We start from the raw sequence: 19739 nt of genomic DNA, 5'->3' as shown, positions 1-19739 counted from the left end.
TCTGTCCCGTAGGGTCACTGAGTCGGAATTAACTCTACAGCAGTGGATTCAGTCTGGCTTCTATGGGACAAATGAACAGTTTACAACAAAACTCAAATGTAAAAATATTTAGCGACCAATCACCCTGAAACTCACTTGGAATTGAGATACCAAAGCTTCTTACAGTTTTAAAGAAAAACATAACCATCTGCTTGGAACGGACGGCACACAATAGCTCATGGTTTTATGCACGACGCTGGCCTCGGACTGCAGCTTAGAAGCTTCCTCAGAATCTCACTGGCCTACCGCGGGGGCTTCAAGTGCTTGGGGAATCTCCATGATCTTTCATTCCGTTTTCCCCCATGAACTTTGTGAAGCCCCCTTGTATTTTTTGGCCTAAACAATCTGGGTAATTTTCTCTCCAACTCACAAGACAACGTATTATTCGGAATACACTGAGACACACGTGCGTGACGGTGAAATCCAGGGACCACGCAGCATGGCGCGCTTCACAAAAGCTGGGGGCCTGGGCCTTGGTGACATCTGATAGCGCTGGCTTTCTGTTTCGCTGTCCGATCACTTCATTCTGACATGGGTTGAAGAGGTTAAGTTTCTATCTGAAGCAAGGTAATCTGGCTGCCTTTCGGAGCAGCCTGCCAGCACCACGATCTGCATAGGAAGGGACATTTGTCATCATTAGCTAAGCTGTGACAGCTGGTACCCACAGTGTCCCCGAATCACCAAGTGGCAGAGCCACTCGGGGTCCCGGCTGCCACTGAGGGGAATGGATTTCTTCTGCGAAGCTCTGTGAGGGGGCTGAGGCTGTGAGCTTGTCTGAATCCTCCCTAACGTGGGTAATACCATGAGAGCACATAATTAGCAGGTCGCCTGTAGACAACAAGCTACCAGATTACAGCATGAATACACATCCCTGACACTGTGGTGGGGACTGTGTCTAGCGCCCAGGCAGCTCGTGCAGAGGGGACCCTCAGGGCCAGCGGGCCATGAACTGAGGAAATGACCTGAAGGAGGCTTCTTAGGTTTGGTTCTAAGCAGAGGGTCGGACTTGCCCGGAAGAAGACCAACTCGCACACCCACCAAATGCTCCGTAGACCATTACAGTGCCCACCCTTTTCATCAAATGAGCGGAGAGATGAAAATCATTTCTCGCAGATGAGATTCGCCACGAATCTCAAGTGTACATAATTGGTACCAAGGATTTGACAGAACGGTCCCTGGCAAAAGCTTAAAATCCAAAGTGTCATTTGTTTCTAAACCAAACCAAACCAAAGGCCCGTGCCGTTAACTCCAGGTCGGAAACAGCTGTAGTAAAATATATTTAGAAAATACTCTTTTAAACGTCAATGTTTTATCAGCATGCCTGCCCAGGCAAACACAGCCGTTATGAAAGGAAAGCTTAAATTGAGGAACAGCTCCCTGTAACAGACCTCTGCAAAAACCAGGAAGGTTCCAATCCCTTTAAAGTCTCTGATGCCTGGACCCATAATCAATAACACAAGCTTTTATATTATTATGTAAACTAGTTTTCCACAAATAAAACTAATTTTTGTGTTAATGTAAAATCTATGCAAATGTGTAGAGTCATTTATCAGGGGAGCTGACAGGCATTCTATATTGGAGGGGGAATGAAACAGTCTCAAGAACAGGGGCAATTAATTATTTCGGTATTTTTTTCTGCTTCTGTCTCGAGGCACAAAAGTTATCCATCCAGTTAAAACAGCAAATGAAATAAAGAGGGTTTCTTTCTTTCTTTCTTTTTTTTTTTTAAATTTAAACACATATGGCTTTTGCCTGCAATACTGATCCTCACCAGGGCTACAGATGCCCGTGGCTAAATTGCACACTGGCAGATGCACACGGGGGACAAGCGGGTTAATGCGGTGTGGAGAGCAAAACAAATGAAGAGCTGCATTTGCTAGTTAAAGGGGAAAAAAGCCCCCAAACAGCACAGCAACCAAACCCAAACACTTCTCCTTCCTTAGTGAGTTAGACGGTTTTGCTTACTAACACAGATTAAGGCGGCCTAGAAAGCAATGTTAAATAAGCAAAGTGGGTATGGGCATATGCATACGTAGCAATGTCTGCGCAAGTGGACAGAAGTGGCTAGTGAGCTTTAAACGTCTCCATTTCTGCCAGAGGCTGTGGCTGGATCAACCCTGGGAGTCTTTCTGGCTATTCTATTTCCTGCCCCATTTAGCTGCCATCTATATAAAGGTGTTATGGCAAACTGGAAGGGTTAAGGGGAAACAATCTTGCAGAAGCGCTCTCCTTGCCTGGTGGCAACGAGCCGCTTATATTTATGAGTTGTTTCCCTTGAACAGGTTAATATTGACAAATTCAGTCTTTTACTCTTTGATACTCTGGGGTTGTCTGCATGTGTGCCCAGACAAGCACTCACAGGCTACTTCACAAACCATAAAAAGAAGGTTCTTTCTAAAAATGGTTCAAGATGATTAAGAAAGCAATAACTTCTTTCTTAATAGGCCTGTAAGCGTGCATAGCATTAAAGTTTCTATGGTAATGGCCAAATAAACGTACAGAGCAGGGAGTCTTTAAACAATGTGTGTACCATGGGGAAGAGGGTGTGAGCTGTACTAGACCACGTTGTAAAAATGCAAATACTTAAAAGGAGCTTCTTCGTCCTTCCTCTTCAACAAAATGTGTGCACTCTGCTAATTTGCTATTTCTTTGTTTTGAGTAACTGCAATCATCTGCATTTCAATGGCTGTATCTATTTACACAAAACTGGGACTAGAAGCATATTTTCCAAGAATGTGTCCATGTCAATGAATAGCCTCTCTAATAAACTCTCTGGCCTCATTGCCCACATCTCGAAGAGAGGACAGATGTACCGAACACGTAAGGTAAATAGTGTTTGAATATTGAGACACTATTGCTTCCTCTAAGCTAGTAACCTTATCAGATTTGCCTTAAATGTTGCTAAATTTCATGAGAATTCCATTTTTTAATACATATTTGGATGTATAAACTATAAACTGTATTTACGAATTCAATAGATGTTATGCTAACAGCCTCAATATTGGCTTCTTTGACAAAATTATACATACTGAATGCACTTCAAATGTAAGAGGTATCATATTATATTTTAGGTATGTAAGCAATCCATATTTGAATAACTTTCATATAAAACTTGTTTAAATTTCACACCTATGACATTAGTTAATGTCCGGTTAAAAAATCTGTGTGTATGATACTGCTTACCTCAAATGTGGAGTCCTGGTGTGGCACTGCGGGTTAACACGCTGACTGCAAGGTCAGTGGTTCAAGCTCATGAGATGCTCCTCAGAAACACTATACAAGGTCGCTATGAGTCGGAACCAACTTAACAACAACAACAACCTCAAATGTAGGGCTTTTGGATGAACAGCACTAGACCGCTAACTGGGTCGGTTGGCACAAATTGGAACCAACTCGACAGCATATAGCAAGACCAACAAATCTGGAACATGAGAAAGTAAACTCTGGAGGAATATAAAAACGGAGCTCCAGTCTCAAAGGTAAGCACAGCACACAGGCATTTCTAAATGAATGCTGGAATGTCTGCCAACTACAGGATCAAACTGGGCAAGAGGGAACATGTGTCCAGTCCGTGCAAGGGCTGTGGACAGGCCCTGTGTATTTGTCCGGGCTCACAGAACGGCCCGTCCACACGGGCAAACCATCGGCTAAGGAGGCGTCAATAAACCCGACTTAAAAAAAAAAAAAGAATTTCACCTAAAAGTAAGATAAAGCTGAACTTTCTGTTCTCCTGGATTCCTGACTTGTATTCCTTGTTTTTGTATCTTAAAAGCTCTTCATGGTTCTGATTTGAATCTAGGTATTTTACTTAAAAATGGCATACATATGATATGCAAATAAATAGTATTAACTGCTTCTTACCACTACTTATGACTTGGGACTTTTCACAAACCGTTATCTAAGGAAAACCACTTTCAAGAAATCGTACCTTTATTATTTATTCTAAAATGTGTATTGTCATACAGTGAAAATAATCGTCGGTATTTGAATATAAGGTCTGATAAAAACTGGCCTGCTCTCAGATAAGTTTAGAGTCTCTTTAACCTACACTTAAGGATATTGGGACTATGACTACGGTACACAGGCTCTAGTCCCCTTCTTTTATTGCACATAATACATGTGATAACAGGTAATCACTGTTAGTTGGTGTAATTATCCCCTTAAATGACTACTCCAGGTACTGGTTAAGAAGATACATAAAAGTCCTAGCTTAGAGACGTGGCTCTGTTCATTAGAAACAGCGTGCAGACTACAAGATTGGAAACAGGAACGGCTCAGACACGTGGTGGCTGGGCGTTGATCACCTACAGCCTGAACAGTGGGCTCAAGGTCACGGAGATTACTTCTCAGTGGCTTAATCACATACAGCATGCAGCAGTAATGAGGCTGACGCTGGGCTGGCCGACCCACTGCAGATGTGCACACGCTAAGACTCATGGCCTCCGCCACAGCCTTTCTTCTGTGTGCAGTCAGCGTGCTGACCATCTCATCAGACACCCCCGGGTCTTTGAGCCACTTCACTTATGAGCTAAGAAGTACCTAGATGTTGTGTGTCCCGAACGCAGGGAACGGTCTGAATATCTGCATCACTTCCAATAAAGGCTCTATGCTAATGCCTAACAGGATGGGTTAGGATTGTATCAATCTGAAGAAAACGGAACTGGGAAGTTGGAACCAACCCTTCGGGTGGCCAATGGCCCACAGCAGTAGCCTTCAATGCCTGGTAGTGTTAAAGGTCAGAGCTGAGAACCTAAAAAAATAATAATTTTCACTTTACAGAGGGGACTTCAAAACAGCCTGCCCCTCTGTATGCACGTTCTAACAAAGAGAGGTAACTTCGGCTTCACGTTTCTATTTCGACTAAAGAGAAAATTTGACTGGAGTAGTGCTCCAGTAGGGTCTCAAATCTGCAGAAACCAACCGGGAGGCAGTGCATTTCCCAGACTCCCGTGTTAGTCTCAAGGTGGCTTCCTTTACAACATCGATTCCCACATCGACACCAGTGTCGAGTTTGCTGAGCAACACTGCAGGGAGGAACCAAAGCCACACAACTGCAGCACTGACCACTCCAGCTGTGGGGGCCTGATGGTACACTAGGGTCAGGAGTGGCCCACTGACGAATTCAAGAGAGATAGCTAGGCACACATGCACACACACGTACACACATGTCAACAGAGCCCTATGTTCTGGATGTGGCAGGCAGACGGTGCCAACACTGACCTCCCTGCCTTCCACGCAGACCTGGCATTACAGGGTGAGGTCAGAAGTTTCCTCTGGAGCTCTTTCGTGGGGAGTGGGCCTCTGCCAGGACCCTCCTCAGGAGAAGGAGCGCTACTGATACCATCAAATGAGACGAGGGGAAAATGTCCCTCCATGTCCCTGATTTAATGTGGCACCTGAAGAAAAAGCCTGCACAAATATCTGTCTTTAATTTCTCCCGTGTAAAAAAAGAAATATATTGTGTCTGGCAGAATGAAATAGATGAAATAGCCTGGGCGCATTAAGGAAAAAAAAAAAAGAGGGGGTGGGGTGGGGAAAAGAAATCAGATGCCTGCAATGAGCCTTCAAAGCTAGTCCAGCAGCAGGGATAAATAATTTAATAAACTCAACTTCATATTCTTTCTGTCTCCCCAGTGTAATCAGCACAGATTAAAAAAAAAAAAAAAATCATAGAACTTTAAATTCGTGAAGCCTTCCGAACAGAATCCGAGTCAGCGGATAGTGACAAACAACACACAAAATGATGTCTAGGTGACCACCTTAGGGGGCCAGTAGCTTCTCCACACGGAAGACCACCCATCCCAGACAGTTATCAACACACAATTCACATTTGAATCAAGACAAAACAAAACCACAAGGCCTTGTATTCGGACACTTCTCAGCACAACAGTGCTCTGTTCTGGTTTTGCATCTCCTCAGATGACTCTGGACAGGGTTCTAAGCCCCTCAAAGACACTGTAAGTGGGTCTCTTCCCCAGGGACTGGCAGACAGCCACTTCCAGAGAAAAGGCAGTGCCTGTTGTCAGTTTGAACACTTTCAGTAGAAGGAATCACAGTTGTGAGGGGTTTGATATTCATCAATAAGGTTTCAAGGTCTAATGGAATGCTTGAGATTTTGCTTGGACTTTTCCCCCTAGCTAACTCCTGCATTCTAAAGAAAGCCAACCTAAGGGATTACATAAATGGCATGGGAAACTCTGCTGGATCTTCAAATCCCAGATCCCATTCGGTGGTAAGCATCTCCAACTACCATTATATCATGAGACTCTTGGTTTGCTGGCTCTCTTCAAATACCATTCTATTTTTAGCTCAAGCCAAAGAGATCTGCACCATACCACTGAAAACAATTCCCCATTTATCTCCCAAAGATGGGACGGCCACACAAAGCTTTCATTCTAGTCCTAACATTATATTTGCAATAAACAATATATGTGTATATGTGTGTGTGTGTGTGTATGGCTGGCAACATCAGTTCTCTGATAAACTTTCTACATAAAATGCCATGGCACTTTCACATCGTGGTTTGAAATGGCCAGTTCAGGAGGGGAAGAAAAGTACCTTTTGTGAAATAGCCCTCAATGCCTGATGACAAAGCCCAAGGACAAGAGGAAGTCCTCTCCACAGACATCTCCTAGGATCCGGGCAGAAAACAGCCAGTTTGTCTCCCGGCTCGGCTCCGTGTCATGGAAAATCGCCCTGCAACCGGCAAGCAGCTCCGCGCTGGAGGGGGTTTGCCCTTCCCTCAGTGACAGGGGTCTTTCAGCCCAGTGTTTATGCAAACGGCCTTCAACTCCCTTCCTGAAGGGCGCTTCAAAGGAAGTGGCTCAGCCCAGGGGTCCCCTGGAACACTCAGGCTAACGAGTTTCCACGTCTTGATCCTAGCACCCTCTAGTTGGCGTTCTCAAAGTGTAAATCGTTAGTGAAAAGGCCGGGTTGCACCAAGTGCCTGGGTGTTTAGCTTCGCTTTAACCCAATTAAGGCGCACAGCGAGCCCCGACGACGCACCACCTGCGCGCCTGGCTCGGGCCGAGTCCCCTCCACGTGCGCGCCGAGTCCCCTCCACGTCCTTGACAGAAGGTGGAGTGTGCTGGAGGCTTGGGCGGGCCAGGCATCTCTGCGGACAGGCCTCCCCCGGTGCGCGCCAGGGCTGCGGGCAGCATAGACACAGTGGGGGAGGCCAGGGAGCCCTGGGAGGTTGACAGTCACCCGCCCAGAGCACATTGGCGGGTCAGGCACTGCGGGGGAGCGGCACACTGGAGGGGCTCTAACCAGGTGAAGCGCAAGAGGTCCTCAGAGACAATGGCTACAGAGTCTCCCTGGGTTCCTCTTCCTCTTCCTCCCTGTCCTCCAGCCTCACCATTAAAGGAGGGAGGGGCAGGCGCCATCCCCTGGCCCTGTCCTGGAGCACTGATTTTCAGCTAAGTCTAATCTTATCACTCATGCAAATGAGAAGGAAAAAACCAAAAACCAAAAAACAACCAAAGACTTTCTGAGGATGTACCTGTGCATATAAAAGAAAAATGAAGAATACCATCTTCACAGTGGCCCTGAAAGGAAGTACCCAACAAAGCCGACATCCAGAGTTACAGGATTTGGATGGAAATATGTGTCACTGCAAAGAGATGGCTTTGTCATTTAAAGGTGGGGCGTTCAGTTGTTTTCTGGGGTTGCCGCTAGGCTCTCTCTGTCTATAACCCCTCTGCAGTGCTAGCCTGCTTTCATTTCCTGTACATGGAGAGAACAGGAGACAGGAGAAAGTTCCACCTAAGCTCATTTCCCCCTCCTGTTTTTAAGGTTCCACTATTTAGAAATATTGATTTCATTCCAATTTTTCTGAATTGATGTTGTAGCTCTATCACTGAGACTTGGTTTCTCTGAACATAGTAACCATTTCTCTTACACACATCCAGAAATGTCATACAAGATTAGCTACCTAGAAAGCCTCAGGACAGTTCTCTCCCTGGGTTTGCCCGCTCCTAAATTCCATGTATTAGAATACTAATTCATTATGAAATCGCATTAAAAGCACCCCCCCCAATCTCAGACAGACCAGCTTTCCAAATATTTCTCCAAGTGCACAGACTGCTCAGTGTCCTCTTGCAATGTTGGACAGGTCTACCCCAGTACAGAGAGGACGGGTGTGCTAAATGTTGTTTTCAAGGTCTTAAGTTCCTCAGGGTGCCCGGCACCAGCGAACACGCTTCAGATGCCGTTCAACAACTGCAAAACAGGGAAGGAATCTTTATAACAAAGAGCACATTCCTGCCTAGCTTGAAACAAAACAAAAGAACACATGCCAGCCTATATAGTAACATCCAGAATGAGAAAGGTGCACAGGTAAGTAACATTCCGTCTAAAGCTGTGTTGCCAGGTCCCAGGAGTCCGAACCAGAAAGCGCAAACTTGAGAGAGACCTGAAGCATTAAATTAGCTCCCTCTCAGTGCAAGCCCGGGATCGGTTTAGAAAGCCCGGGCTAGTTCGCTGATTGGTGGAGAGCCAGGGGATACACCTGTATTTGCAGTTCAGCGGGTTAAAAAAAAAAGAAAGAAAGAAAGAAAGAAAGACAAGCTGGGTTTTCAAGCGAGAAGAGGCGGGCTTGGCCAAGTCTTTTGAAAACGTCAATCCGCTTCAAGGACTACAGGCTGAGCGGCTTCTCTGGACTTGCAGTTGCAGCTAGGTGGCCCGGTGGCTTGATGCAGAGCTCCTACCTTTGGTGTGCGTGGCTGCTCGATGCGGGGGGATTAATGAGCTGGGTTCGAGCTGCGGGCGGTAGCCCTGACGAGAGCTGTGGCGATTGGCCGCCCGCCTGCCTGGCCCTGCCTTTATAATTTGCACAAGAGCGCATCTGGACTCGCAGGCAAGCTCACAGCAGCGTCTTCTGACACTACACACGCACACTCACCCCGACACGCCGCCGGCTGAGGACCCGGCCTGCACACACACACCATGCTTCTCTGGAGGCGCACATAAAGACCTTGGAAGGGGGCGCTGGCGCCAAGCGCTGGAGGAGCTGGGCTGGCTGAGTGCAACTTTGGGGTTGGTGACCGGAGTAGGGGCTCACTCCCTGGGTTTCGCTTGCCGAACCCCAGGATTCCGTAGGGGAGGAAGAGAGGCGGAGACACAGAGGGGCGCGGGCTCTCGCCAAGACCGGCTGGGCTGGGAGCTTGCAGGCGGGGGTCCTCAACGCCCGGAGCCCGGGGCCGATCGGAGCGCTCACGGCGGCCCCTTCCTCCCCCAAAGTTGGCTCCCGCGCTGGCAGCCGCGTTGGATCCCACGGCCTACTGCGAGACTCCGGTGTACAATCCGGATCTCTGCCCCAACATGATCGCCGCGCAAGCCAAGCTGGTGTACCACCTGAATAAGTACTACAACGAGAAGTGCCAAGCCCGGAAGGCGGCCATCGCCAAGACCATCCGCGAGGTCTGCAAAGTGGTGTCTGATGTGCTCAAGGAAGTGGAGGTGCAGGAACCCCGCTTCATCAGCTCGCTCAATGAGATGGACAACCGCTATGAAGGCCTGGAGGTCGTGTCGCCCACTGAGTTCGAGGTGGTCCTCTACCTTAACCAGATGGGGGTCTTCAACTTCGTGGACGACGGCTCTCTGCCAGGCTGCGCGGTTCTCAAGCTGAGCGACGGGCGCAAGCGGAGCATGTCGCTGTGGGTGGAGTTCATCACCGCCTCCGGCTACCTCTCGGCGCGCAAGATCCGCTCGCGCTTCCAGACACTGGTGGCCCAGGCCGTGGACAAGTGCAGCTACCGGGACGTGGTGAAGATGGTGGCCGACACCAGCGAAGTGAAACTGCGTATCCGCGACCGCTACGTGGTGCAGATCACGCCGGCGTTCAAGTGCACGGGTATCTGGCCGCGCAGCGCGGCCCACTGGCCGCTGCCGCACATCCCCTGGCCCGGCCCCAACCGGGTGGCTGAGGTCAAGGCCGAGGGTTTCAATCTGTTGTCCAAGGAGTGCCACTCACTCGCCGGCAAGCAGAGCTCGGCCGAAAGCGACGCCTGGGTGCTGCAGTTCGCCGAGGCTGAGAACAGACTGCAGATGGGCGGCTGCCGTAAAAAGTGCCTGTCCATCCTCAAGACGCTGCGCGACCGTCACCTGGAGCTGCCGGGTCAGCCCCTCAACAACTACCACATGAAGACACTGGTCTCCTACGAGTGTGAGAAGCACCCGCGCGAGTCGGACTGGGACGAGTCGTGCCTGGGAGACCGGCTCAACGGCATCTTGTTGCAGCTCATCTCGTGTCTGCAGTGTCGTCGCTGCCCTCACTACTTCCTCCCCAACCTCGACCTCTTTCAGGGCAAGCCTCACTCGGCGCTGGAGAACGCCGCCAAGCAGACGTGGCGCCTGGCGCGCGAGATCCTCACCAACCCCAAGAGTTTGGAGAAACTTTAGAGGCGCCCTGGACGTCCTGTTCCATCGGTTCCATCCTTAGCGACTTTTCTCCCTGACCACGCGAATGAGCTCTTCCTTCCAAAGGAGTCGGCCACCTCTCCGAGAGGGCGGATAGAACGAAACAAACAACCACAACCGAGGGCCACAAGTATTAGAAGCCTTCTTGACCACCGACTTCCTAGTGCCCGCGAAAGGTCCACGGCCACAGGGGACGCACGACCTCTCGCAAGAACGCCACGACTCTCGGAGGAGGCCGGGGTCGGGAGCAGCCGCCTGGGCACCAGCCCCATGCGTATCTGCCCGCCGGAGGAGGAGCGCGTCCTGTATATTCTGGTTTGTAACAAATATTGTGAGCTCACGTTGTCTTTGAAAAGTGTGGATGTTGGTGTTTTGTGATCTGGTGAACACAACCATGTTGGGGACTTCCAGCCAGTTTCCAAAAACAAAGAGGCCCCATTTAAAGATGGATTTCCCCTTCCCCTCCACTTGCCGGTACTTTAAAATCTATCTATGTTCGCAAAGTGTCTGGACACTAAAGAGAAGTTTACATTTTTGTTTCAAATATACTATTGCTTGTTGTATTTCCTAACATTCCATAAATATACTTGAAATGTTATTTAAATATATTCAAAGAAAATTTGAATTCAGCTTATATGATAACGCTTGAATATCTGAATTATATATTTGAAAAAATGCACTTGAAATACACTGGAGAATTACTTTTGTGAGTTAGATTTTAATTTCTGTTGCAGGTTTTTATTTAATTAGAAGCTAATAAATGAAGTGAAATAACAGTGGCGTGTGTCTCATTGAAAAAAAAAAAATTTCAATCAAAAGATGATAAAGCTTTCTTTTGAAAACGGACCCCACCTGAATATTTGAAGTGTTTGAGAACTACGGTAATGAAATCATTATAAAACTAAAACCCTAACATACCGGAGAGAAACTCGTTTTGTCTAGCTACAAAAGATAATGATCTCCTCAGTGTCTAACCTACTTTCTCCAACTGTGGGGTTCCCAAGTAGTTTTGGAGATCCAGGGAAGGCCCGATCTTGAGACTAGAGATGGTGCGTTAACAACCAGCTCTACTGTCAGAGAAAGCAGTCTAAAGGAAAGCTGTACAATAGCATATATGTGGAAACACACTATACCAATAAAGCCAAGCTCATGTCTGACCTGTTTTTGTCAGGGAGTGTCCCAGAGGCATATATATAAAAAACTCAGCAAGAAATCCAAACTTCTTTTCACTTCATAAGTAAACTAATGATAAAAAACAAAAACATTAAGACAAAATGTCTCAATTATTTAAAGCCGGAATTCTATTCGAATGGCTTCTTCTAGAGGCGTTTCAGGAGAGAACAAGTGTTGAAAGGGTTCTAACCATGCGGGGCCCCTACGGTAGTAAATTTAGGAGGTGGCTTTAGAATTCCAGCTGGTGCCCAGCCCGTACCCTTTCATTGCTCTGCGTTTTCTATCTAAATTAAATGGAAAAATAAAGCTCTGGATCTAAGTTCAAAAGTATCAGACTATTTTAGAACAACAGTCTCTAAGGAACACCTTAAAGGGAAATCTTTGCAAAATGATACTAGATTATCTCTCTTGACCCTTCCCCTCTCAGATTCTTAATCCCAGAAAGAAAAGAAAAAGATTAGGAGCTGTAAGTAACACACCAGTTAAAACCAATGTTAACGCCAGTGCTGCTGCACACCAAGCTGTAATGAAGAAATATTCAGGCATTTCTGACATTGCACCAAACAAAGACTAGAACCTTGATGTGTCTGATTGCTAATATGCACAGGCCACTGAAACCAACGCTTTCCACAAAACCAGCTTTTCTTCCTTTTAGATCCATCCACATGTAAAATCCATTCTTATTTCAGGAGATGAAAAATGGATTTAATAATGGAGATAAATTTATATCTAAATGGCTCCCCTCCCTCACCAGTTTCCTTATAAGCTTTCAATGAATAATAATTCAAATCGCGATGTGCACATTGGGACATTAAAAGTGCTCTTAATAAGAAATTTCATAAGAGCGTTCCTCGCTCTGCTTTCTGAGAAAGCTTGACATGCTGGACCCCCGGGACTGGGGCGCAATTGGCTTACGCACGAAATCTGCCCAAACGTGCACGCACAAAGACACCCCGAGAAACATGGTTAAATGTTCAAGCTTCAGTGCATGAATGCATTCTTCAATTCCAGAAAAGAGGCGCGCTGTATTTCCTTCCATTCGTTTTCCCCGAGAACAGGCACCCGCTCCCCTCCCCCTCGGTCAGGTCATTGAAACCAAGGAAAACAGAAAACCACTTCCAGCCCCAAAGCCACCAGGCCTGCACAGGGAGACACCTGAACTCACCTTCATGTCAGTCTTCTTGAAGGCGGGATCATCTTCGTCCACCTCGAAGTAGATTTCGGTTGTGGTGATGGACAGGGTCCCTTTGGCCACCACCACCGGAGCGATGAGCTGGGCCGGGGTGCTCAGAACCACGGGGCCTGCAAGGCAAGGACAGGCGTCACAGGGGCCCGCGGGTTTCCTCCACTCGCCCCACAGAGGTGTAGAAGGTTTGCATTTTTTCAGGTGCACTCAAAAAGTCATCATAGAAAAACAAACAAACAAAACCTCGATGCCTACTTATTCGGCAAGCTCTTTATGAGTGAGATATGGTGTGCTTGGCTATTAGACACTCTCTTATAACGACACTGCCGAGAAACAAGTCTATGAACACCCTAGGGAGGGACGCTTAGAGTTTTCTACCTCGGCCTCGGAGGCCTCAAGGTCGGAGAGACACAGCCTTCAAGCAGCTAAGAAGTCAGGCTTTCCGGGCGGCCCCAGGCGTCAGACCCCCCAGTATTAGGTCTAAGACTCCCCAGCCAGGACCACAGAGTACCCGAAGGGGGTCAGCATCTCTCAGATTTACTTGTTACACAGGGAGCTGAATTCCATATCGGCTTTTTAAAGGCGCGAGCGCGCACATTACGTTTATCCCGCGAAAGGGATCACAGCAGCAGTTTTTTCGGGGTGCGGGGGTGGGGAGACATGGGGCGTGCATTCGCACGTGTTCGTGCCGAGAAAGGGCGCCCTACGGAAGGAGCCCTCCACTTTGGAACCCAGAGCAGCCACGCGGGGTGGCACGGGATTAGGCCGGCCAGGAACTTGGGTGTCTGCTCGGACTCCTCCATCAGGGAGCGTGAGGGAATATGAACTCAAGAGCTGGAGGCTTCGCTGCCCCGGGACGTGTCCAGGGGAGAGGCAGATCCCTTGGGTTTGGACGTGGCCGAGGAGCCCGTGTACCCATCTTTCCCGAGTCGGGGAGCACTGCGTTTCCCGTCCACCCCCGCCCGGATCCAGATAATAAAAGGAGGTACAGTGACTGTCAAGGCCAGGTCCCCTGAGGGCGCCGACCCCGCTGGGAGCACCCCGAGACTTCGAGGAGGGCTCGGTGGGCTTCCGCAGCGCGCACGGCAGGCCGAAGCCGGATCCCCGCTCTCGGGCCCGGATCCACGCGGCCCCGCGGTTTTCCTTTGCAAAGGGCAGGCGGTGGATCTGAAGCGGTCTTTTAAAGGCTCATCAATCTTAATCTAGACTGCTCCAGTAATTATGCCCGAATCTCTTGTACGATTACAAGTGGATTTGGGTTTCTATTCCCTAGGCCCTCCTTTGTGTTTATTGGAGGGTCTGCGCGCGCTCGCGGCGCCTCCTCAGAATCCCCCAGCCGCCCTGGCCGGTTCTAACCGCTCCCTTAACCCTTCAGCCTCCGGGCCGCTCCTCCGGAGGCCCGGGTCTAGATTCCTTCCCCTTAGGGAGAAATCTGCGGGGTGAGGAGAGCTCTTGGTTGAGCAGAGGTGAGAACTGAGGCAGGAGAGGCGCCTCGGGAACGCGGGGTCGTTTCAGGTATTTCTAGGCCGCGTGAGGACCCCAGAAAGGACCTCTTTTCAAACAGAGGACCCATGATTTCTGTTTGAACCAATAATAACCGGCCCTCCTTTCTGCGTTTGGAGACGAAGAATGCTCAAAATCATTGAACATGGCGGTAACTTCCTTCTTCAAAAAACAAAAAGAAAAAAAAGTATTCTTCAACCCAGCCAAACAATCAGATGGGGGGAAATTGCAAGAAAGAAAAAATTGTGACATAATACGGCGCTGATTTACTGAAACCTATTACGATTTTTTAAGTACGCAGTTCTGTTAACTTTTAACGGGAAACACATTTTCTCGACCCAGTTCCCTTAGTCTCTGAACGGGGCACTGCCCTGGCTCTAGATTGCACCCCTATTTCGCTCTGATGAGTCGAAGTTTCCTGAGAGTGGGCATTTGAACTGGTCTTTCTTTACTGAAATGTTCTCCCTTAATAGTGGGTCTTTAAAAAAAAAAAAAAAAAAAAGATCTCTGGTCCTTTGGAAATCTCCAATTACAACTTCCAATTCCAAAGTCGGCTTAAGGAGGCGCCTGCGCGAGCAAACCAGGCGCAGAGAGACCCCAGCGCTAATCCACTCTAGCAACACGGAGCTGAGATTAGGTTTTAATCCCCTCTGGAGAAGCCCCTAGATTTTAGGGATCTTTCATGTGCGATGTGGTGGTTAGGAAATTTAGGATGCCTTTCCGAATACAGAGAGTTGAGAGTTGAAATGGGGCAGGCAGCATCTCTGGATGTGAAGGAAGACGGAAGCAGGGCTCTGGCTGGAGACTGCTCTGGAAGAGAAATAGAGTAGCTGGTAGGTGTTTCCTTCTGTGGACCATGGGGTCGCTGTGGGTGGGAACTGACTCCAAGGCACACCTAACAACACTTCACTTTGTTGGGGACAGAGTGAACATATTCATTGCAATCACTACTGTTGCAACGGATGGCTAAATTACAGTAACTTCCTTGACACACACAAGTAAAGTGCCAGGCAAGTGGCTGGAACAGAAGCTTCTGCTGCTTGGATGAACAGAAGAGTTGAAAATTCCACCACTTAAGAGTGGTGATTAAAAGAAAGATGAACGTCATTTGCATTTTAAAATGGCCAGATGCTATTTTAAAAACATATTGATGTATCACTGTCTTTGAAGGTAGAGATCTTGTTAGCCTGAGTTTCCAAGCTCATGTAGGCTGAGGGAGAACAAAGCTCACCCAAGCAAGCATCAGAAAGGGATGGTTGAAAGAATGCACTTCTCTTTGGAGTCAGGGGGGGTCTTTAATCTATTGAGGTGGCAAACCCCATCATGGACCTCAAGTGGAAAGTACATATGTTTTATATTTGAGGAGGGAGCTATTCATCAAATGTATTTTAAAAATAGAATGTTAAAAAGAATACTTGTGGGTTTGGATGCTTCTGCTGAAAATACAAATTCCAAGCCTAGAAATCTGAATAACAATGCATAGACATTTCAATAGAACATTACCTTTTACAAAGTTCCCTAACATTTTCACTTTACTACAGGAGTCCACAAAGACCTCTGGTAGCATAGTGCTAACCTCAGGGTCAGCAGTTCGAAACTACCAGCTGTTCCGTGGGAGAAAGATGACGCTTTCTGCTCCCATAAAGATTTACAGCCTTGGAAACCCTGTATAGGGTCGCTATGAGTCGGAACCGACTCCACGGCACATAACAACAACAACAAAGATTTATAGCCTCGGAAACCCTATGCAGGGTCACTATGAGTCGGAACCGACTCCACGGCACATAACAACAACAACAAAGATTTATAGCCTCGGAAACCCTATGCAGGGTCACTATGAGTCGGAACCGACTCCACGGCACATCACAACATAAGAGTCCACTGGAGTCCTGGTGTGGCACTGTAGGATAAGTACTGGACCACAAGGTCAGTTTGAACCTCAAGCTCCTCAGTTCAAATTCATTAGCGGCTCCTTGGTAACCCTATACAGTGTTGCTATGAGCCAGAATCAACTTAAAGGCAATAAACAACAAGAGTCCACTGGGGTCCTGGTGTGGTGCTGTGGGGTAAGCACTGGACTGCTAACCTCAAGGTCGGTGCTTCTAACTTGGCAGCCGCTCCTCGGAAACCCTATACAGGATCACTATGAGTCGAAACCCACTCAGAGGACCTTAACAACAACAAGGAAGCTGGGTTTTGCTCTGAGCTGGGCTCAGTCAGGAAGCAGGGATAATTCTGTTAAGTGACCAGCTTAATCTTATGGAAGGAGGGAGGAGGAGACCTAGACTTGGGTATAACTGGCGGGAGAAGGGGCAGTCACCTCTAGTCTCCAGGAGAGGGGGTATGTGGTATTTTTTCTAGCATGCAAAGTGATGTTGTTTTGCTCTGTGCTTAAGCCCAACAAGACAATAATAACAGAATCTAGCTGTGAGCACCAAACCAGCTGCTAACTACCAGGGCTGCCTCCTTGGAAGTGTCAGGCAGCTCCCCAAAAGTCAGCGGCTGCTGCTTCCTCTCAGGTGGCAAAAATTAATAATTTGGGGGAGACTGATAACATCCTAGTGATTAAAAGGCCATGACAGCAATTCAATTGTGAGACAATGCTAAGCTTCCTTATAAATTCCAATATACTTATTATATGCAAGCCCAGCCAAGAAAGGGGGCAAAGAGCTGAAGCTTGATTATAATCCGTGTGATTCCAGTTCTAACTACTGTATGTGCTAGTCCAATGTATTGTAGAGTGGATATTTCTTAAACTTTGTTTAATACTTGAAAAAAAAAAAGCTTTATTAGCTGTATGGATTTTCTACACCCACAATCACTTTGAGCCTGTATGTTCAATCTGCTTTTACAACTTATTTGTGGAGAATAAACACTGACTAATCTTAGTAAAATTAATGAACTTAAGAATCGGGCTGCTAATCTCATGGTCAGCAGTTCCAAACTACCAGCTGTTCTGTGGGAGAAAGATGAGGTTTTGTGCTCCCGTAAAGATATACAGCCTCGGAAACCACGCACAGGGTCGCTGTGAGTTGGAACCAACTCCATGGCACATAACTAGCACCATGTAATTAAAATAATTTTTAATCAAAATGCTTTGATCTCAAAGTATAAAGTAAATGAATGGAGAATGTGAGAATGTTAGAATGTTGTTTTGGAATTCAAGGACAGCTATGTTGTTGTTGTTAAGTGCCACTGAGCAACCGGTGACTTTGAACCACCGGTCTTGTTGTTCAAACTATAGGCATTAAGAATATGCGTGTGTGTGTGTGTGTGTGTGTGTGTGTACCTGGGAGTGGGAAGGGAAGTTGGCAGGGGAATCCCATAAAAGATCCCACACTTTCTATTACCCAGGAGAGCTCCCGGGACTGCAGGGACGTTGTAAGGCCTCAAAGAAAAAGACATCATCCTAACACAGTCTCCAGACAGCAACTCTTCTCTTTAGATAAAGAGAATACTGACTGTGGTTTATCTAAAACTTTCGTGGAAAACATGGAGCTGAAAGATCATGGAAGTTTTCCATGACTATTTGAAGCCCCTCTGAAATCTTCATAAACCTGGAAAGGTAGAGTGTTATTTGTTGAATCAGGAGGAGATGAAGTGAACTATGAATGGAATACAGACACAATTCTAAGGCTGATGAATTCAACTTCTAGCATTACTCTGTCCTTAAAACACACATGCACACACACACATCAAACTAGCCATCATAAATACGGTGTCAACACCCACTGTGCACAGAGGCCTGCTGAGGCCCTCTCCAGCAGAGCCACCCTTAGGCTATTACTATACCACAAAGACTTCCTCCCCATCTCCAGGGAAGCAAGTGTTTAAGAACCAACACTCATCTTTGCAGGTCTGAGTAGATCCACCTCTGCAAAAAAGCAATTTACCCCTGTCAGTCACAGACGAGGCAAGAATGGAGACCCTTTACATGAGCAGCTGAACATATGGCCCGTCACACTGTGGCAAAGGGAGCCTGGCCGGCCCAGCCGCTTGAATGCTCCACGGCTAACGGAGAGATGAGGCAGCCTGCTTCTGTGAAGATGGGTCTGCCGCTGTTGTTAGGGGCCATCGCGTCAGTTCCAACAAATCGCGACCCTACGCACAGCAGAAGGAAAGCCTGCCTGCTCCTGCCCCTTCAGCATAGGAAACTCCGTGGGGCAGTTCCACTCTGGTCTTCAGGGTCTCTAAAGTCAGAATCCACGTAACTGCAGCAGGTGGGTGTCACGGCAAAGCATCTGGTTTTACACTATCGTTAATCTAGAATCTTAGTGTAATGAATGTCTAGAATGGACAGTTTAAAGAATACTTTTAAAAATCCTCTACCACTTATGGTTTTCCTTTCTCTTTATATTTGTAGAACAGATCATTCTGCATGGCAACAATGACCACATTTCCCTCAACAGTACAGAGTGATTTTACAGGGGCAGTGCTTAGAAGGCACACACACCCTCCCGTCACTGGGAGAGCCTTCTGCCCTTTGATCCCATAGGTGAGCCTGCGCAGACTTGTGTTTCTGGTTATAGCACATTCAGCTCAACATATGAAACACATTTCTCACCTCTGGGGGACAGGGGTTCTCTGACGGCACTAGGATATCACTTAATCACCAAGAAGAGTAATTCCTACTAAACTGATGAGTGAACAAGCCAGAGAACAAGACTGAAACCTCCTGGTCGGGCCCGGTTCACGAGTTCTGCCTCATGGGCCCTGGACTCCCTGGTGCATTCTTACTGTGGTACTTACAGTGTGTTGAATAGATGGCTTTGAATCTCTGCCTCCTATGTGCAGTTACCTGGTGACAGCGAACCTGGCACACTGTGTGCCATCTGTATGTGTGGTATGGGGTACAGACAGCGATATGCACCATCGCTACACTGGTATGTTATAGCACGAAGCACTTTAAAATAACACACTACATCTTATTTATTTCTCTGAGATTGATTTCCAGTTGTTCCGTAGAAATCGTATTTCTGGAAGACATTACATTTTCGAAGAAACATAAAGTTAAAAAAAACATACTGACAATCAATGAGAGGTACAATGTAATTGGTCAGTCTAGTTCTACATCGTGCATACTAATATTGTTATTATATTTAATACTGTAATTTCATAATGGCCATATTTATTTCCTGGTGTGTAGATGAAATGCTAGTTTAACTCAGCGTTCATTGACTCATGTGGTAACAGAACCATCTAGCACGCCGAGTATTGTTTAGGGACTGATTCGCTCAGGGTATGGTCAGACAAGTATAGTGACACTTCCACCATCAGGGAGAGGGCTCAGTCACACACCGGGTAAAGCACTTCACATGAGGGAACAGGGCTCAGTCACACACCGGGTAAAGCACTTCACATGAGGGAGCAGGGCTCAGTCACACACCGGGTAAAGCACTTCACATGAGGGAGCAGGGCT

General features: G+C 47.4%; 2 protein-coding genes across 2 annotated transcripts in view; one reads left to right on the top strand and one right to left on the bottom strand.

Annotated features, from left to right (window-relative positions):
* Positions 1 to 19739, bottom strand: part of NBEA (neurobeachin) — an 822532-nt gene that overhangs the window by 260768 nt on the left and 542025 nt on the right. Inside the window, exon 40 of the mRNA XM_006874376.1 lies at positions 12797 to 12933. Coding sequence (XP_006874438.1) covers positions 12797 to 12933 — 137 coding nt within the window. The remainder of the gene's footprint in view (positions 1 to 12796; positions 12934 to 19739) is intronic.
* MAB21L1 (mab-21-like 1 (C. elegans)) lies at positions 9361 to 10440 on the top strand. The gene has a single exon (XM_006874368.1). The coding sequence runs from the start codon at positions 9361 to 9363 to the stop codon at positions 10438 to 10440; it is 1080 nt and encodes a 359-aa protein (XP_006874430.1).

The sequence above is a fragment of the Chrysochloris asiatica genome, unplaced genomic scaffold (assembly GCF_000296735.1).
Source record: "Chrysochloris asiatica unplaced genomic scaffold, ChrAsi1.0 scaffold00272, whole genome shotgun sequence".
Taxonomy (NCBI): Eukaryota; Metazoa; Chordata; class Mammalia; order Afrosoricida; family Chrysochloridae; genus Chrysochloris; species Chrysochloris asiatica.
The sequence above is the reverse complement of the archived record's forward strand: the minus strand, read 5'-3'. Positions and strand labels throughout refer to the sequence as shown.